At 36.7% G+C, this 20,187-nt stretch overlaps 1 protein-coding gene across 2 annotated transcripts in view; it reads left to right on the forward strand.

Moving 5' to 3' along the window:
* The window catches only part of Fbxo8 (F-box protein 8), a 39,340-nt gene that overhangs the window by 6,847 nt on the left and 12,306 nt on the right, over positions 1-20,187 (forward strand). Inside the window, exons 2-3 of one of the 2 annotated variants that reach the window (XM_051170043.1) lie at positions 8,457-8,793; positions 10,383-10,509. The exons of the other annotated variant lie outside the window; for it this stretch is intronic. Of the exons in view, the coding sequence (XP_051026000.1) occupies positions 8,465-8,793; positions 10,383-10,509 (456 nt within the window). The 5' untranslated portion in view covers positions 8,457-8,464. The remainder of the gene's footprint in view (positions 1-8,456; positions 8,794-10,382; positions 10,510-20,187) is intronic. 2 annotated transcript variants of the gene reach the window in all.

The following is a 20,187-nucleotide window of genomic DNA, read 5'->3' on the forward strand; positions in this document are numbered from 1 at the left end:
TGTGTAGCCCTGGTTATCCTGGAACTCACGCTGTAGACCAAGCTGACCTGGAACTCAGAGATCCACCTGCCTCTGCCTCCCAAGTGCTGAGATTAAAGGCCTTTGCTACCACCTCCCAGTTTATATAGGAATGTTTTGATTAAAACAGTTTAGTGTTTAACAAGCAGGCTTTATATTATGTATATAATATCTACTAATAATTGTATTTTGCACTTCATATAAATAGTCTATTATTTTGAAAAGAACAGAACTCTCTCTCTCTCTCTCTCTCTCTCTCTCTCTCTCTCTCTCTCTCTCTCTCACACACACACACACACACACACACACACACACACACATACACACACACATACACATACTATCACTCACTCTTCATAATATATTCTATATATATTGGACAGTGAGAGAGTGATAGGCAGTCAAAATACTATCTTTTAAAGAAATGCAACTATTTACTGAAAGTAAATTGTATAGAAAACTAAGATTATAAATTAATAAAATCACTGTTGCTAATTTCTCAGTAATGTTTTCTGTGTCTGAAAATTCCTTTATAAGAGAGATGTTTTTAAATGAAAACTTTGCTTTTTATTTTCTGAGATTTACTTTTACGTTTATAGGCATCTTGCCTGAGTGTATGTCTATGCACTGTGTGCATTCAGTGTTCATAGAGGCCAGAAGAGAGCACCAGTTCCCCCTGAGAATGGAGTTTCATAGGGTTTCACTTGTCAATGGAAGCAAGAATCCGTCCTGAGTTCTCTGGAAGGACAGTCATGCTCTGCATTGCTGAGTCATTTTTCGGCCCTGTGCGCTGGTTTTCAATGAAAAAAAAAAAAAATCCAAAAGTTATGTCAGACCCCTGTGGTTGATTTTCAGGCTTTTGCTTAAACTCTTTGAAATGTAGAGCCAGTGGTTATGCAATGCTTTTCCAATTAAAAGATACTTCTGTATTCGTTGTCTTGGTTGAGATCATAGCAGGTTTGTAGTTTCTTCCACTTTATGGCCCAAAGGCCCACATGATAGCAAACTGTGAGATAATTGGAGCTATAAACTCCTCTTTGCAGTATTAGTGCCAAAAACTTCCATTTGTTTCTCTAAAGCAGGCATTGTGTCATCTCTAATTTCCAATTTCAACACAGTAAAACCCAAGACTTTAGTACTTACTGTGTAGACATTTTTAAACTGGCTTCCATTAAATATTTGATCGCTATGCAATTAACTGTTACTGCTTATATTTATATTAATATTTTTAGTATAAACAAGAAGATATAAAAGTTAAGTGATTTAAATTAAAATTATGCTTATTTTAAGATACTATCAAGTAAAACCATTTCCTCATGTATTAGAAGAATTTGAAACAGTCCTGGTTATATTAGTTTATGTACAGCAATACCAATTGCACCACTTTGCCTTTAAGTTTTCATTGTCTTTTTGCTTATTGTTCCACAGTTGATTGAATTCAGGACCTCAGGCATGATAGGCAGGTACACCCTACTTGTGAGCTATATCCCCAGTCCTACATTGTCGTGTTTTAATCTCTAATTAAGAGGCACACAAATAGTAGTTTTCATTTATATATATACATATATATGTAATTATTAACATATTCTGTATAAACTGTCAAAACATCATTGTAGGATTTGTGTATTTAATGATTTATTACGCTTGGCTGTGTCTTATTTCAGTATGCATATAGTAAGTTAGCTTATATCAGAGACAGTTCATTAGGTTTTAAAAAATTAGCCAAATTGCTAAAATCTAAAATAATTACTATTCCTAAGTCACACCAGCCTTCTTGCATACTTGATCACTCTTTTTAGATATTTCATTAAAGTTTTTCCCTAAGTCTCTCTCTCTCTGCTACCTGTGGTGCTGGGGATTGAACCCCAGGACTTTGCGTACACTAGACAAGCATTCTGCAAATGAGATACATACCCAGTTTTCAGTTTTTGAATCAATGCTTCTCATTTATTAACCTAGACAACAAATATTTAATGAGTGCCTTATATATGGTTGATGCTGCACTTATCTATGTAGCCCCTTGGGTGGAGTCAGCTCATCTTAGTACATAGAGGCCTTCTTCATTTTACATGTTGAAAATGTGGCTTGCTTTTGTGCATTCCCATGTATTTTTAGTAGGCAGTTACCACAGAACTATAATATTCAATATATATATTATTTTATGTGTTGAGGTTTCTATTTCCTTTAATAAGATTTATGATAAAATGAATTCAAATAAATAAAAATTTACATGGTCCATGTACTCCAAACTTACTATTTTAGTAAACATATCTAAATAAATATATCATAATATTGAAATATAATTCATGAGTGATAATGTACACCTATAATTCCATCACCATGGGAGGCTGTGGCAGGATGGTCCAAAGTCTGAGGCCAGCCTAGACTGAACAGCCAAAAAAAAAACCTGAAAATACTGATGTACTGGGTATGGTCACTCATACCTGTCATCCTGGATGATGACAAATTTGTAGTCAGCTTAGACTGTGTAGTGAAATATTGATTAAAACAATTACTATTCTCAACAATTGATATGTCAATAACACATTATAATTCATGTCATTTTGCAATGCTACATAGAAATTTTCTGTTAAGTGATAAATATATCTACCTGGTACTTCCAAAAGACCCTTTTGACTATCAAAGTCTTCCCATCAATTTTTGGAGTTCTTTCTAGAAACCATACCGGTAGTAATAGAAGATTGCCTGTAACTCCAGTGCCAGAGTCTACTCCCACTTTGGCCTCCGGTGGGCACACAAATATGTGGCATGCATGTGTACACACACACACACACACACACACACACACACAGAGTGGGGGGAGTCAAAAAGATCTTTGTTGCACTGACTTATTACAAAATAATTTCCCCCATTTGCCACTTTGTTTTTAGGTATGGTGTACCAGCCTAGACAGTTAGCTTGTTTTTATATTTTCTAGTTATGTTTTCCTAGCAAAAGTTAATGGAATTACTCTAAATTTCATAGACTCTAAATTAATGTAAGGAGTAAGATTATGATTACTTAGATAATTAAATCTAAAATAATCTTATATACTTTGGGATGGAAGGACAAAATAAAAATTATCTTTTTAAAAGGATCAAAAGAATAACTTTCTAGGTAGGATTAGTCACCAAATGTGCTGTCAGTCCTGTGGGATAGAAATTATTAACTATTATTTTACTAATGAGGAAAATGAGAATCAAAGATTATAAATTAATCAAAGTCTTTGTTGAAGGTTCATCAGATGTTTTTTCACTTCAAATTCTGTGTGCTTTCCATAGGACAGCCTAAAAGAGCTGCAGCTGGCAGCAGCAGATTAGGTATTGAGCAAGTCAGAGATGAGACCTGGCGATAAATCAGTGTCCCTGGTCTTCAACAGCTGTGCATGTGGTGTATGCTGCTTTGGGAGAAAAGCGCATATACACCCAAGTAGGAGTCCTACATCTCTTTGCCAACTGTATGATAATAGTGTTATTTAACACTTCTACTGGGCATTGAAGATGATTGTGAGAATTTAAGGTGTAAAAGTTTTGAGTGATTGTCACATAGCTCATATGTCAATAAATAGCTTATAGCACTGCAAGTATTATTGGTTATGTTTATGTTTAATATTATGTAAATGTTTCAGGTATAATAATAATAATAAAATGAAGGAAACAAGACCAGGAAGTCTAAGAACTAAATCTCCACATCCAAAAAAGATTTAAGGGATTTTTTTTTTTCTATTTTACTTTAAAGTTTTTCTCTGACCTTAAAAACCACCACCACCACCACCACCATCACAACAATTATTTTTGTGGTCAAAGAGAGCAGTTAAAGAGCACTTTTTGCACTCAAAAGGACAAGAGTTCCCATGGCTGGGAAGGAGATCTGATGTTCTCTTCTGGCCTCTTGGGCACTGAACGTATTGCGTGCACGGATATATTAATTAATTATTCTCAAAATGTCAAAATTAGTTTTGATGTAATGTTTTGAAATTTCCCTTAACAGGGTCCAGCTGCTGCTTCTCTACCAAATTCCATTCAAAATTCATTGATAATTGTACCTTGAATTATTTGTTTCTCTGAAAGTTATATGATGCTGCTAGCTCCATTATTCTTTCTCTTCATTAGCAATTATAATGCTGAAAGGCACCATTCTCTTCTCTTTTATATTTTCATTGGTCACTTATGTAGATGTGTAGGTTTTTTCATGTTAATATACTATAATCCATGTTGCCTTCTTACTTTATAGCCAGCTGCCCAAAGTTTGTCCATTAGGCACACCATTAAATTAATTCCAAAGTTCCCTTTTTAAACTATCATAACTGCTTTTGGTTTAATTTACCTTTATCTAACTCAGTCCATGTTTAAGAAATGTTGTTTAAGAATTTCTTGCTCGGCCAGGCATGTTGGAAAATGCTTTTAATCTTAGCACTTGGTAGGCAGAGGCAAATGCAGGGAGATCTCTGAGTGTGAGGTTAACCTGGTCTATTGAGAGAGTTTCAGGACAGCCAAGGCTACGGAGAGAAATTGTGTGTGTGTGTGTAGAGGGGTGTCATTGCGTGAGAGGCAGGAATAGATTTTACTGCTAGCTTTTAAGGGAATACCAAGTGGACTGGAAAGGTGAAAGTTGAGAGAAAGATGAACGTTTTCATCACAACTGCATGTACTGAGGCCAACTCCCCAGAACATGCAACATGTAGAGTAGATTTTTAATTCTGTTAAAATTAGAGTTATAATTGTTAACCTTTGGGCTGTGGAAGTGGCTCAGCTATATATGCATGAATGCCTGAACTTGGATTCTTAGCACCCATGTGAAAAACCTGGGCAGAAAAAATGTGTCTCTGTAACCAGAGTTGGATGAGAGGTGGTCCCTGAAGCTACTGATCAGCCAGCTTTGCCAGGGTTCGTGAGCTTATGCTTATGAGTCAGTTACAAAGTTTAAGATGGACTTGAAAACAAAGAAAAATTTTGAAAAATATTTACTTTTAATCTATAAGCTTATTAGCTAAAGTTCCCTTTAAAAATAAACAATACATGAAATGGCATAGCCAGTAAAGGCAGTTGTTGTAAAGATTGATAACCCATGTTGAATCTCCAGGGCCCACATGGTAGAAAGAAAGTGATAACTCCTAAAGCTGACCTCTCATCTCCAGACATGTATAGTGACTAAGACATGCCCACACACATACTGACATACTCATGCAAATGCACATAGAAAATGAAAAAAATACAGAGTATCCAATACATTTTTGCAATAGAGGAAGAGTCACACTCCTTTAGAGGCATGGCCACGGGTAGATTGCTCAGGCCCAGAGAGTGTACCATACCCATGTGCGTATGGACGGCACTGACTGGGCTCAAGAGGTGTGTTGTTGTTGTTGTTATTTGTTTGTTTCTTAACTATCAAGGAGGAGATGAAGTTGTGTGTGGGGTGACAGGAACTAGGGAAGAGCTGAAGTGACTATAATGAAAATATATTGTACACATGTATGAAAAAGTTATAGAATTTTTAAAATAGAAAGAAATTAGTTTAGAATATTGCAGAGAGGGAAGCAGAAGTTTGTATCTTCTAAAGAAGCCACCAAAAGGTGGAGGACTCAAAAACAGGAAACAGTATAGAGTGAGATGTGCCTTGAAAATGAGGGCGTTAACATCTCTGGGTCACTGTTTACTAGCATAATAAGGATTAAAAAGATTCTTCTTTTGGGCCTGGAGATAAGATTCAGCAGGTAAGAGCATGGACTGATCTTGCAGAGGACCCGAGTTAAGGTCCTGACAGCTACACTGGGCAGCCCACAGCCGCCTGTAACTCCATGTTGGTGGGATCTGATATTCTGGCTCCTGTGGGCACCTGAACAACATGCACATAATCCCACACATACATACAACACAGAAACAGAATTTTTAAAAACTGTATCTTTTTATGCCTAGTGGCTACAAACAAACCTCCTTAAAAAACCACCAGCCCTACCAGTGTCCATACATTTTTGAGTCAGCATTTTATTTCTTCAGTGGTCTCATATTTAGCCATTGAAATATTACTAAAATATATACACAAATTCTAAAACCAAATGAGAAATAACTTCTATTTCCATGGGAACTAGACTATACTCTTACAGGAACATTTTAAAGATAGAATTATCTGTTTTTCTTAGTCCAGATAAATAACCAGCAGTAATCTCATTACAGTAATTCATAATTATACCAAAACTCAGGTTTTTAAGTATTTTTTAAAATGTGTTCTTCAATTTGAAATTCCTGGCATATTAGGCGTTCTCGCTGTTCATCTGAATTGTTTTGACCAGCTAACTTTCACATGTGACACTTCTATACAGTTATAGCATTGTGTTTCAGTGTTGAAAATGTTCATACTGAGTAACATCCCATTGTGTGGAATGCGCCATAGTTTATGCATTTCCCTACTGAAGCATACTTTAGTTTCTCTTAAGTTTGAGCAATTACAAATGAAACTGTTACAAACATTCGTGTACAAACATTTTATGTTGACATATGTTTTCAACTTAGGTAGTAAATTACAAGAAGTATGAGTGCTCGATTATATGATACAAAGTATATTTAATTGTATGAAACTATCTTCCAAATGTGCCCTCTTCCTCACTTCTTCACAAGCATTACTATTATTGGTGTTTTGTATGTATATAGGAATGGTGAGTGCTCATGGAGGCCGGAGCCAGCAGGTCCTGTGGAGCTGGACTATAGGCAGTTGTACAGTGCTTGACATGGGTGTTGGAAGCCACACTCAGGTCCTTTGCAAGAGTTGTAAGTGGTCTTTACAGCTGCACCCTGGTCAGCCTCTTTTAAAGTGGACTGTTTGTTTTCTTTTTGTTTTGGATACCAGTTCTTTATTATAAATGTGTTTTACAAATATTGTACCTGATTGGGGTTCGTCTTAATATTTTGATATTTTCTGAGTGTTTTGCTGAATGTATGTCTCTGCACCGTGTGTGTTTAGTGTGCGTGTGTGTATGCGCGCACACACACACACACACACCTATAAGAGATCAATGTAAGGAACAAGAATTAAACTTACCTTGAACCATTGAAGCTCATATAGTAGCTTTGTCTCAATAATAACAAAAAAATTAGTTCATACACATGTGACTCCAATTGTTAAGAAAGGCATGGTGGCACATGTCTTTAATCCCAGCGATTGGGAGGCAGAGGCAGGTGGATCTCTGTGAGTTAGAGAGGCCTCATGGTCTACCAAGCAAGTTCCAGGACAGCCAGGACTACACAGAGAAACCCTGTCTCAAAAACAAAAACAAAGACAAAAAATTAGTGCTCTGGACATGTTTGAAGTTTTTCAGGATGCTGAACTTATTTCTAGGACTTTTCCATTTTGGTAACCAGTGGTTTGTTTTGTGTGCCTAGCAAGGCTTGTGCTTCATTTAAAGTTCAGATCATAGCAAGAAAATTATTTCACTATTTTACTGACTTCATGGAGAAGTCAGTATTCTTTTTCTAAAATTTTTGAGACACTATTAATCAATTTGGATTAATGAAACAAGAATATTTTGTTTGAAAAGGAATTCATGAAAGTAATTATTAATATTAAATACTCTTTCTGATTTAGTTTTTATTCACTCAGGAAAAACAGCATGTTTTGGAAGCAGTATCAAATAAGTTTAGGCCAGTCACTTTCTGAATCTTTTTGTATGGCAGTCCAGGATGTTTAACAGCTGCTCTGACAGGTGACATATAGGCGGGGGAGACAGAACACACCTTCTTATATCTTTCCCAGGTGCCTTGGACAAATGCACAGCGCTATTTGGAGTAGAGTTGAAAAATTACTGTAAATTCCAGTTTTATTTTTAAGCAGTAATGAAACCAAATAGCCGGTTATTGCTGAGAAATTTTTCCTGGAGTTCTAGGTGTCTAATTGATAAAATTTTGAATTAGACTTCAGGGTCTATGTTACATTTTATTACAGTCCACAGCCTAAGCATAGACTGGCAGGAATTAAACGGAAAGCCTGCATCACAGCTGTTATGCATCTGGGATTTCGCTGAGCCTGCATTATGATTAAAAAGCAGGGTCTGGAGGCCATTTAACTGAAGCCCAGTGCTCTCATCAGAGCTGGATTTAATCCTGGCCCATGAGTTCACATAATTATAAATTGTGTCTTCAGGACATCAGCAACTTAATGCCCACCACATGAAAAAATGGTTATGTTGCCTGTGGATCTTAAAAGTCATTAGGAAGCAAGCTGGGATGGAGGCGATGAGCAGGCCAGGTATTCAGACTTTTCTCCTGAGTGCTGCACCTCAAGCATCCCAACTCTTCTGTTTATAATATCCTACAACTTGCACTGGGCTTTAATGAGGAATGTTAATTCCAATAAACAAATATGTTGTGTCACGTTGTTATACCGCTGGAAAAGATGGTTTGCATGGCCTTATCACCCTTATTACCTACCTTCTGGACTTCTCTCAGGCTTGCAGATGGGTCAAGGACTCTGGAGAGTGGCCAGAAACCACCATCTCCAACACGAAGCCTACAGTGAGCCAGGCTACCTCAGCAGAGAGCAGAGCAGGAGGGTGGCTTCAAGCAACATTTCTCACACCAGCCACCGGAAACAAGCCCAAGGAGGCATCGATATATATCACCTTCTGAAGGCAAGGAAGTCTAAAGAACAGGAAGGGTTCATCAACTTAGAAATGTTGCCTCCCGAGCTAAGCTTCACCATCTTGTCCTACCTGAATGCAACTGACCTCTGCTTAGCTTCCTGTGTTTGGCAAGACCTTGCTAATGACGAACTTCTCTGGCAAGGGTAAGTTACACCCACCAGTATTTAACTCAGATCCCTATCTTGTTTAATTTTCTTTTCATAGCATGCATGCATTGTGAAATTATTTCTTTTATATAAGCATACACATTTTACTGTGTTTTAGTAAATCCTAGGGAAATAAGTAATAATTATCGTCTCAATCAGTTTTGATATTGCCAAAAAGACAGTGGAGAAGACAATGGGATGATGGCTTCACAGAAAAAAGAAGTTAATATCACGGTGCGTCTGGTTATTACACATCAGAAATTACAGCCATTTGAGCAGCATATCCATTCTGAGTTAGACTTCATAATTTATAAAGTAGTGCCTCTGTATAGACTTGGAAAGCACAGTCCTACTGCACAGAAAATGCTGTATTATGAGACAGTTCTTACTCAACTCTGATTTCTCTTCAGATCGTATAAATCAAGGTTGAATAGAAATTTTAGCAGCTGCATGTCTTTGTAATAGTGAAGAATCATGGATTGGACACAGTATTTATCTTAAGCTTAACATCACAGCGTTTGATGTGTGTAGTTGTAGAATTAAGCTCTGTTTAATTTGTTGTTAATGTGTGCTTTCTGAAAAAGCAAGACAAGTCTCCTCGCCCAGCGTTTAGTGACACTTCACACTTGGCATGGGTTGCTTAACAGACCCCAGCTAGTTCCTTAGCACGGCAGGCTCAGAGTAAGACTTGTATCTAAATGTGACCACAGTGCATATTATCTGCGTGTCTTTTGGGAACTTTCTTCTCTCCATTTCTTGTGTGGTGCACCAACATGGAAGAACTGTTTACAAGATTAAGCAAGCCAATACATTTAAGACTAAAAAATAGTGACTGTCACTTAGTAATCTCTAAGTGATTGTTATGTATCATTGATCTTATATTTTATTGCTTGTGTTTTACTTCAGATAGTATTCACACATATCATTAATCCTTGTGACTGAAATGCTTAGATGCTACCAAAATTTCTAATTGTATGGCATCTATCATATCCTAATTAACTAGAAGTGAAAATTTTAAAATAAAAGTTTATAGCCATATGTTTACTGCCCTAAAGGTGGTGGCACCTGAAAGAATGGAGCCTAAAAATGAGGCAGACTACAGTCTAATGCAATAGCCAATTTTATTTATAGCATCAATTTATACTCAGAGGGTTAAGAATAATCACATGAGTAAGGTGTGCAATGACAAGGACAAGCCTTATGTGGCAAAAACATGTTTTTCCATAGAGTCATTAAATAAAGAATAACAGTAGGCAGTTATAATGAATAATCTGAAATAAACTCACTCCTATCCAAAACCCCTAGATGGAGCACAAAAGCACATTCCAAGACCAATTCCATGTTTTTGAGGAAACTGAGGACACAAGACTCTTGTTTCCTTGAAGTTGTTTTTGTTTCATTTTGTTTTTGTGTTTTTGTTTTTTACAAGCACTCAGAATTTCCTTCACAGGACTCCATTCTTGGCTCCTGTTCCAACAGCCATAAACTAATTCTGTGTCACCTAATGTCAAAATTGTATCATGTGAATGTATGTCTCATCTTAAGAAATATAGTAACTTTGGCCTTATTTTCTTTTACCTTCCTAGGTTGTGTAAATCCACATGGGGTCACTGTTCTATATATAATAAGAACCCACCCTTAGAATTTTCTTTTAGAAAATTGTATATGCAGCTAGATGAGGGAAGCCTCACCTTTAATGCCAACCCAGAGGAGGTAAGTGGGGAACAGGGTCATCTGCCTCAGGTAAACTCTGATGATCTTGCTGCAACTATCTAATAGTGTAACTTGTAGGAGAAATTAAAAATAACTAAACATGCCTTTCCAGTCTCTGAAAAACAAAGCTCTGCTTACTGTTATATGGCACAATCACTTTTATTTGCCTTTCCTGGTCTATGTGCTAACATTCTTTGGCAGAAGTCTTAAGATGTATGCAGTGATCTCCTCATCTAATATATATGACCAGTGACTATAAAATTTTGTTAATAAGAGCACACATGTAATACGTTCATCAAAATGTATTTGTAGCATTATATTCCCATGTACTCTATTTAGTAGTGATGTACTTTTCTTAGAGATAATCACAGACAGCATCCTTCTAGTATCCTTTATCAAGATTTTGAATGTGATGAACTTAGCTGCCAAGATGGCTCTGTAGGTAAAGGAGTTTGCCATGCCAGTCTGGCAGCCTGAGTTCAATCTCCAGAACCTATATAAAGATAAAAAGAGAAAAGAAACTCTACAAAGTTGCCCTCTACTTAGACAGTTGTGGCACAATGCATACATGTACAATAATACAATAATTTTTACTAAAAACATAATTTCATGTTATCTTAAGCCTCTTCTTGATTCTGTTGTTTAATTCTTTCATAATATGTAAGAATGATCAAAATGTGAAGAAAAAAATTTCCTTCTGTTCTTATTTTAATGTGTCTTGCAACAACTAAGAGTTTTAGAAATGATGACACATCTACTGGACTTCAGCCTTCAAATCCAAATGGAAATGATATGACCTTGACTGTTACTGCTTCTCAGTGGATTGTCTTCTGTGGAAACATTAGCTAGAATTACTTTAATTTCACAGTTATTTTAAAATGAATTTTGTTTGTTACAAAGTTACTAAGAATTATTTAAGTTGGGGGCTGGAGTGATGGCTCAGAGGTTAAGAGCACTGGCTGCTCTTTCAGAGGTCCTGAGTTTAATTCCCAGAAACCACATGGTGACCCACAATCATCTACGAGATCTGAAGCCCTCTTCCTTCATGCACACATACATACAAATAGAGCACACACACACACACTAACACACACACACACACATAATACATAAATAGATATCTTAAAGATGGGGGAAAGAATTAAACCACGTAGCCAAATAGTCCTAAAATTACCCTAATTATGTTATATGTTGGAAAATAAATTAAAATAAATTTTAATTTAAAGCATAAATCTAAATATTGCTCTTATAACTATGAATTAAATAACCCACTGACAGTACATTTTTAAATAAATTGATTTTCATTTACTATGAATAATTTCCTTGTTAAATTTATCTTGTACACTTATAACATTAAATATTGTTAAACATATACTTTATTATTTAATCTTATTATTGTAAATATAACAAATGATATCTTATAAAACCTGCTATAATATTCACACTCAGATACACATTTTCATCCTTTTTTCTTACTAATGTTTTAAAGAAGTAGGTGAGATTCTAGTACTTTTTGTTGTTGCTGTTGTTGCTTTGGGCCCAATGTCTTCTATAGCCCAGGCTTGTCTTGAGTTTACTATGTAGCTCAGGCGGGCCTTGAACTTCTGATCGTCCTGCTTCAGTTTCCTGAATGCTGGGACTATAAATAATGTGCCACCTTCTCCCCAAAACACGATATTCTTAATGAAAATTGAATAATGTATTAAAAGCTAGCATTCAAGCATTTGGAGCCATTATAATATAAAATATATAGTGAACACTAATGAGTTATCATACATTACAGTTTACTGGTTATTCCTTTATTGTAATTTCTAGTGTATTTTTACCATAAGATATTAGTTGCTTTTCACAGTACCTTCTATGTAAAAAGATAGCATAAACCTGTCACCTTTCAGGTCTTGCACTGTGGCCAATATGCTTTGTAGAGAAATCTCACTATAGTTATTCAGGGTCTGGATTGGTTTCAGAGCTTTTCTTATTTTCATTACCATTAGACTTTACTGGTTGCTGATTAGTAGAGCTCACATGGTGAGCTGTTTGATGCTTTGCTTTGGTCTGCTTAGCAATTGAGTGAGGGTTGCTGGAGAAGTGAGGCCAACTAGTGTAGCATTTTGCTCCAGAGTATGTAAGAATCAGGTGAGACAGCTTTTGTAAGCCCACATCTTATTATGCCCAGTCTGTGCAGTGTCACTGGCTTCCATCATAAATTGTCGTCTTTAATTCAGATCTCTTGCAAATGTTCCATTGTAAGCAAAGTATCACTTGGTAAGTGCCAAGTTATACAAACTCAGAAAAGTGAGATATTGTTGCTATTACTGATTATGGTAAGTAGTTGTTTCTTGCTAAACATCTTGCAATTTTAAAACAAATTATAAAGTCATACTTTCTATGAAAATAAAGAAAAATATTGTGACCTCATACACTAGAGTATGGGCTAGATAGTTTTAAATTGCAAAGAAATTAGACACAAAAGTATGTTTCTACGTTTGCTGCTGTGTATGTTATACCATAGAATTCTTGTTAGTAACTCCTAGAATGTTCTGAGGGAAGACAGAAAAAAGGTAGTATTCAAGACCTTTATAATGTAATAAAACGTAAACTTTTTTAATTCAAACACTTTCTTAAGCAAGGGAATTGAAATTATCAAAATAAGATTTTTAGATCATCGGTTTACTTTTCCATCCTACCTTCCATTGTTATTGAGAGTTGGCTGTATTTCTTTTCTTGACGCACAGGCCTATTTAGAACAGTGTAGAGTATTCCTAAATAAATTAATTCACTACTCTGACAGGGCCAAACAGTGCTGCCCAGAGGCAGAGAGCTAAGCTACTCCAAGTGTCTGTGATTTCAGACTCAGATTCTATGCTATTGTGAATAGCAGTACTTTAGTAGGTATTACCTAAGGCAAAATAAAATTTTATCTTTGCTGGAATACGTTTATAGTACCAATAGGCCACCCCCAAAAGACATTTAAATACTGAAATCCATTTGATGTGTTCAGAAAAATGGGAGGAACACTTTAACGACTAGTAATTAGCCTGATCATAGGAATGGAGTGATAGAATCGGAGTACTTTTTGGAGCTTTATTTTTCCCCCACTCGCTGGAGCACTGTCATCAGACGTATTTTTCTGGGTTCATCTAAATGAGCAGTAAATTGTTGAAGATATGTTCAAATATAAATGGTCTTTATTGCAGTTTCATGAGATAAGTTACATATATTTGTTGAGTATTATTTAAAACGTGTACTTTTCCATCATTTTTAGTTTTGTACTTAAGATTTTTCATAACAAACATCATTAAAGTATAAAAATAAGAATACTTACAGCCACAGGGAACAAGATTCTCCAAAGGACACCGTTCATGTCACGGATATGGGTAACCAAACTCCATAGCAACTGCTGGCAGTGGCTCATGGGGTGGGGGAGAACATCCACACCATTTTGGTATGATTTTCTAGCACGCTGTTGTTATCTGCATGACACTGTGATTTCAGCTGTATGTCATGTCTTGCTCCTGTGCATGGGCTTGTGTACTTTGTGGAGATGACCACATTCTCATAAAGGAATGTGCTGAGTACTCTCTGTTTACATTAAGTTGTACTTTCCCTGCATGTACCAGTTCAGTGTGTCAAGTCTATTCTGCTAGGAGGGTTGTGATAAACTCTGTTTATCATTCAGTATTTATTAGGATTCATCTTGTTTTAGGCCATTTTCTGGACATGGTTATCTTTGAATTTAAAGTCTTAAAAACTTGTTTTCATCTCTGTAGGTATGTTTTAAGTAGTCTTTATAATGTTGTACAGTCAGATTTTTAAAAGCAAGTTTTAGCTATATAAGAATATCTCTCCTGTACTGATACAGAAGTACCTATTTACATACACTTTTATGCATTTTATTAAATGGATCTTGGATAAAATCTATTGTAAAAATATTTTGTCTGACCTACTTTAGTTGGAAATGAATTAAGTCTATGTATAATTTATTGTTGAAACAACATTTTATTTTTTCTGCTGTCAAACCAGTAAATGTGTAAGTTCTTCCATTACAGAAATAATTTTAAGAGGGGGCTCACTTTACTGTTAGAGATTTGACTAGGATTTTTATGTATAGCCTAAAAATGGGTATGATCTACTTCCTAGCATAAGACCAGTGGTGTAAATAACAATTGTTTCCTACTGAGTATAGCTAACCCCAGTTAGTTTCCTCAGAACACACAGATGAACTATGAACAGTTACATAAGGAAAGCATTTTCAACTCTAGTAAAGTTGAGTAGGATAGATTTCTGGTTACTTGGATTATTTACGAAATACCTTTGTAAAGCCTATAATTCGTGAGGCACATACAACAAATAAATGTAGTTGAAGCATTATCCAAGTTTATTTGATACAATAGTGTTTGGTTTTGTTAAAAGAACACACTTAGAAATACACTTATAAATTTAAGAATGGTTGAGAAGTCATACAATTCATTTAATTAATAGCTATCTAATATGATTTCTCTAATAAAACTCTGTTGGTTTATAATTACTTGTTTTTGAATTTAACCTGCAGTCTCTATAATGGAATCTGCATATCTTCAATTGTTTATTTTCTTCATTGTCTAATAATACTTCCTATTTTTCAAACAAGTTTTATTGCATCTTAACAGAGATAACTTTCCTGTTTTATATTTTGGTCATTTTCTAATTTGCTAGGGAAAGTGTTACTTTACAAAAACCCCTAAAGGAATATCCAATATTGCTTAGACTGATACAAATGTCCCTGAAAAGTAATTTGGTATAATCAACTATTTGTAATTAAGTCATTGACATCTCATTTTCCATATGACCTGTATGAAATCTAAGCTTCTTCTGTATTTCCAGATTAATCATAGATCCACAGAGCTAGGAAATTTTACTTTACCTTTCAATAGAAAATAGTCTCAGATTAACTATATGTTGTAGATAGATGAGAATAAGCCCTGTTACCAGGAAGATGAATGTAACTTGAACAATTTACAGTCCAGAGATAAAGAAACTTAAATTCTAAGTCTTGGCTAGGATATAAACTGAGGCTTATCTTGGAATGACTGAGTTGTTGGTGCTTGTCAGGATAGTGCCTCGTTTTATGGGCTGGCACCTACAGTTTATGGTCAGAATGCTTTGGCTTTAAGGAACAGAGAGCCTAAGCTGACAGTGATTTAAACTGTATACGTTTCTTTGCTTGAAAGCATTTTGAGGAGTGCTGTCTTATAGTGATGTAGTGATCTCATTGACAGGGAAGGCGGCCTCATCTCTTAATACCACATTTCATTCCCCTTTTCCTTCCTTCCTTACTCTCTTCCTTTTTCCTTTTCTTTCTCTCTTGAAAATAGATTCTTCTCTCATACAGTTATATCCCGACCACAGTTTCCCCTCCATCCCTCCCCCCACTCCTACCTCCCCTCTTCCTCTGATTCACTGCCCCTCCATTTCCTCTTCAGAAAAGAGAAGGCCTCCAATGAACAGCAGCCAAATAGGACAAAACAAGATGCAATAAGACAAGGCGAAAAGCTCTCATAGCGAGGCTGAACAAGACAACCCAAGAGGAGGAAAAAGAGTCGGAGTCACACTGCTCCCACTGTTAGGAGTCCCACAAAAACATCAGGCTAAACTCTAACACAGGACCCTTGGTGCAGACCCATGCAGTCTAGGTGCTTTCTGCTTCCGTCTCTGTGAGCCGTGTTCTTCTGGTGTCCTCCATCCCCTTTTGGAAGCCCCACAGTCTTTCCTCTTACCGAGCTTCTCCAGCTCTGAGGGGAAAGAGCTGATGGAGACCCTAGACTCTCTCCCTGCATACTGTCTGGCTGTGGGGTCTATACACCTGCTCCCATAGCACTATATCATTAGGAATTCATTCACTGATTTTTTTCTTCAGTTGTGTTTGGTTCTACCCCAGGTCTCTGGCATATCCCATCTCTTGTTCCTGGCCTTCCAGACAGGGTAGGGCATGGGCTCCCTCTCAAGCCATTTGCTTCCTCTTGAGACATGGACCTCCAGTTAGACCACACATAAGTTGGCCACTCCCACAAGTTATGCACCACCATTGCCCCAGCATATCCTGAATGATTTGACATGTTGTAACCAACTAGCAGACTGAAAGTATTAATTTGCACAGGAAATACTAGTTGAGCTATATTTGGGTTGGGGATTTATCTAATTGTAAACTAGCTCCATTTACTCCAATTAAATTCTCACAAGCAAATATGAAGCTAAATCAGCTTGCTAATTAACAATGTTTTAAAATAATTTGCATTCAGGATTACCTATCAGACTCCTTTGTGTTTAGGTAATAGTGATGATAACAATACATGAGAACTCTTTGAGCCACCACCAATAGGAACTTGATACCAGTCAGGTGAAGGAATAACTTTAATTTTAAAACTTACTACCCTTATGGATGGTATCTTAGACTTAATTCTTTCTTCCTAAGATGCTATTCTCAGTTTGTGGCTAAGAGTCCTCACAAATGCAAGGTGGCTGAAAGTGGTTTTGTGATTATATATGCATGCACATCAGAATCAGCAAGCATATTCATTAGAATTGGATCACATGGAGGCCAAGAAAGCCAATGAGGATTGAACCAATATGACCATCTTAGAATAATTTATTCAACTCTAAAGGCCATGAATGCAGCCTGTCATTCAGCTGACACCTCTCTAGCAAGGAGTCAAAGCCAAAAGATTATATAATAGTATATAATAGGCCAACGGTATTTTTTTTTTTTTTTACCTTTTTTTTATTGTCACAATAGGAGCTATAATCCATCTCAGTTCTACCTTTACCGTTGTCTTTACTGTGCAGCAATACCCCTCTGTTTGTTCAGTGGCAGGAGGGTTTAAAATGACAAGGCAGTGGCCTATGTATTCAAAGTGTTGTGCTTCCGGTACCAGTAATCCTTCTTTAGGTATAAGGCCTCTGATCCAGCAGACACTGGAACTAAAAGAAGGACGACGATCAAACCTTTGCCAAAGGCCACTCATTAAAGTGGTGTTAGGGGTGTTTACCCAAAGGCTGAGTCCCTCTTTTTCTGCCTCTAGCATCTTGGCAGAGTCTCTAAAAGGACCATGCAGTTCTTTCTCTGTTGAACCAGTAGTGTCTGTGTAATTTAGTCCTGTTGGCTACACAAAAGCAGAAGTATACTGAAGGATTTGTAAAGTGTATTTCTTTTTTTATTACATTTTTATTAATTTATTCATATTACATCTCGATTGTTAGCCCTTCCTCTGTTTCCTCCCATTCTTGCCTCCCTCCCACTTCCCCCCGTAAAATGTATTTCTAAACCTAAGTATAAGGAATGTGGGAAGCAGTCTGCCTTCTTTGTGTTGAAAATATTGTATGTCTGTACGTATGTATATCGAGTCTGGTTGATAGATGATTTTATGCTTAAGAGGCCAACTTTGTCCTGTCTGTTATTGTCTGTCGTGCTTCCCTTCCTGTCCTATCTCCTAGAGTTACTGCAATACATAGTTTACAAGCAGGATGTGGAGTCAAATTAAAGCTTTTTCAGAGGAACAGATTTCCCATAATTGTCTCATCTCATCTGAACACCTGATGCGCCTTCCACTTGATTTCTTTATTTTCTATGTTAATTGCCGATTTTCTGTCTTATTGTGAAATCATCATGAATAAAAATTAAGTAAGATTAATAGACAGTGTGTGGGTAGGCAGTATATATGAGCAAGACTTTTTCTTTATTTGTATTATGCTTTTGTTGCCAATTTAGGTAAAGAAACTTAGAAATCTAATCACTTATATTAAATATTTTAAGGACATTCAAAGAAAATGTATTTTCCGTCATTTCTTTTAGCATCCTTTCTCTGATTAGGTTCCCTCTTACTTGATATGCTGTAGTTTCAGATGCTCATATCACTTTCTGTGTATCCTCAAACTCTGGTGAGACTTTTTGCCTTTAGTGTATACCCTGCCACGTGTACACAGTAACATGGTGTTTTGATGGGTGTTTTGAATGTGTAAGATAGTTGCCTCACTTACCTATCTTTAGCTTACCAATCGATGCTACAAGATGGCTGCTGTATCAGAAATATAAATGACATTTCCCTCAGCTTTTGGATGTCTTCAGCTGTAAAGTTTTCCCCAGCTTAATCATGGCTTTAAAATGATGGGAATGGCATAAGTACAACATTAAGGTTTTTTTTTGTTTGTTTGTTTGTTTGTTTAGCAAATTCACCAAACAAATAAATAGTGTGTTTATCCATTAGATTATTTACTGTTTTCTTCTTTCATCATAAAACTCTAAGGGATGCCTTCTTTAGAATCAAGATTCTAAGGCTGAACCATTCTAGGCCACAGTCACTCATACACAGAAACCTGCTGCTGATGGTGATTTGGAACAGTGCTCTAGCCTCTAAGAAATCAATCTGAGGCATTTCTACGTGTTCTGAAGGAGAGTCTTATTAAGCATCTTGACCTCATATGAGCTATGTCACTGTGATTTGTGGTAAATAAGCTCTTGTGTTTCTTCCTCCATAGAATAGGTAGGTAGAACACTAGATATATATTCGCCAGGCACAGCTGTGATAAGCTAGATTTTGAAGAGCCAGACTCTAGGCCTTGAAGGTCTTCTCAAACCTTCAGACTCTAGTAAATAGCGCTTTACAGCCTGAGTAGAAGTCCTCTGTAATGTGGGTGTCTGTCACACGAAGATCCTCAAACCCTGGTGAGACTTTTGCCTATAGTGCACTACCTGGCCTGTACATAGTACCATGCTGAACAGTCTCCCTCAGCAGCGTGCTTGCTCTCCACTTGAGTGTGGTCCACATCGGGCTGCAGGTGCCCTCACCCGGTACACCTGGGAAAGTGGAACGGCTAAAGTGAGCTGCACCTCTAAGCTTCACATTACTCCTCCTGTAATGTTGCAGCTCATTCAAATTTCCTGTTGCACTGTGATTAAAATATGTGAAAAGTAATGTGCCAGTTCTCATGAAAGGAAAATTAGAAATCTAGATTGAACTATTTGAGTTATAAACTTTTGTGCTACAATTCAAGTAGTATACTTATTTTTTTTTTATTAATTTATTCTTGTTACATCTCAATGTTTATTCCATCCCTTGTATCCTCCCATTCCTCCCCCCCCCCATTTTCCCATTATTCCCCTCCCCTATGACTGTTCCTGAGGGGGATTACGTCCCCCTATATATTCTCATAGGGTATCAAGTCTCTTCTTGGCTACTTGCTGTCCTTCCTCTGAGTGCCACCAGGTCTCCCCCTCCAGGGAACATGGTCAAATGTGAGGCACTAGAGTACGTGAGAAAGTCGTATCACACTCTCCACTCAACTGTGGAGAATATTCTGACCATTGGCTAGATCTGGGAAGGGTTTTAAAGTTTACCTCCTGTATTGTCCTTGGCTGGTGCCTTAGTTTGAGCGGGACTTATTAAAGCCTTCAACATATATGTAAAAGCAAAAGTCAACCAATATGGGCTTCATTTTTAACTTTTGTGCATTCTTAATACCCTCCCCTGTCAACAGGATTACAAAGCACAGTGCACTCCGGATGGGCTTTCACTCTTTCCCTGCTCTCATTCATCTGCTTTGCTCCCAGTTTTTTTTTCCGTCAACTTTCTTTCATCTTCTGGCATGCATAGTTTTAAATTATCTTTAGAGATAATCTTTTTTTTTTCTTCTATTAAGTTTTCC

This window comes from Acomys russatus, chromosome 27, assembly GCF_903995435.1.
Source record: "Acomys russatus chromosome 27, mAcoRus1.1, whole genome shotgun sequence".
NCBI lineage: Eukaryota > Metazoa > Chordata > Mammalia > Rodentia > Muridae > Acomys > Acomys russatus.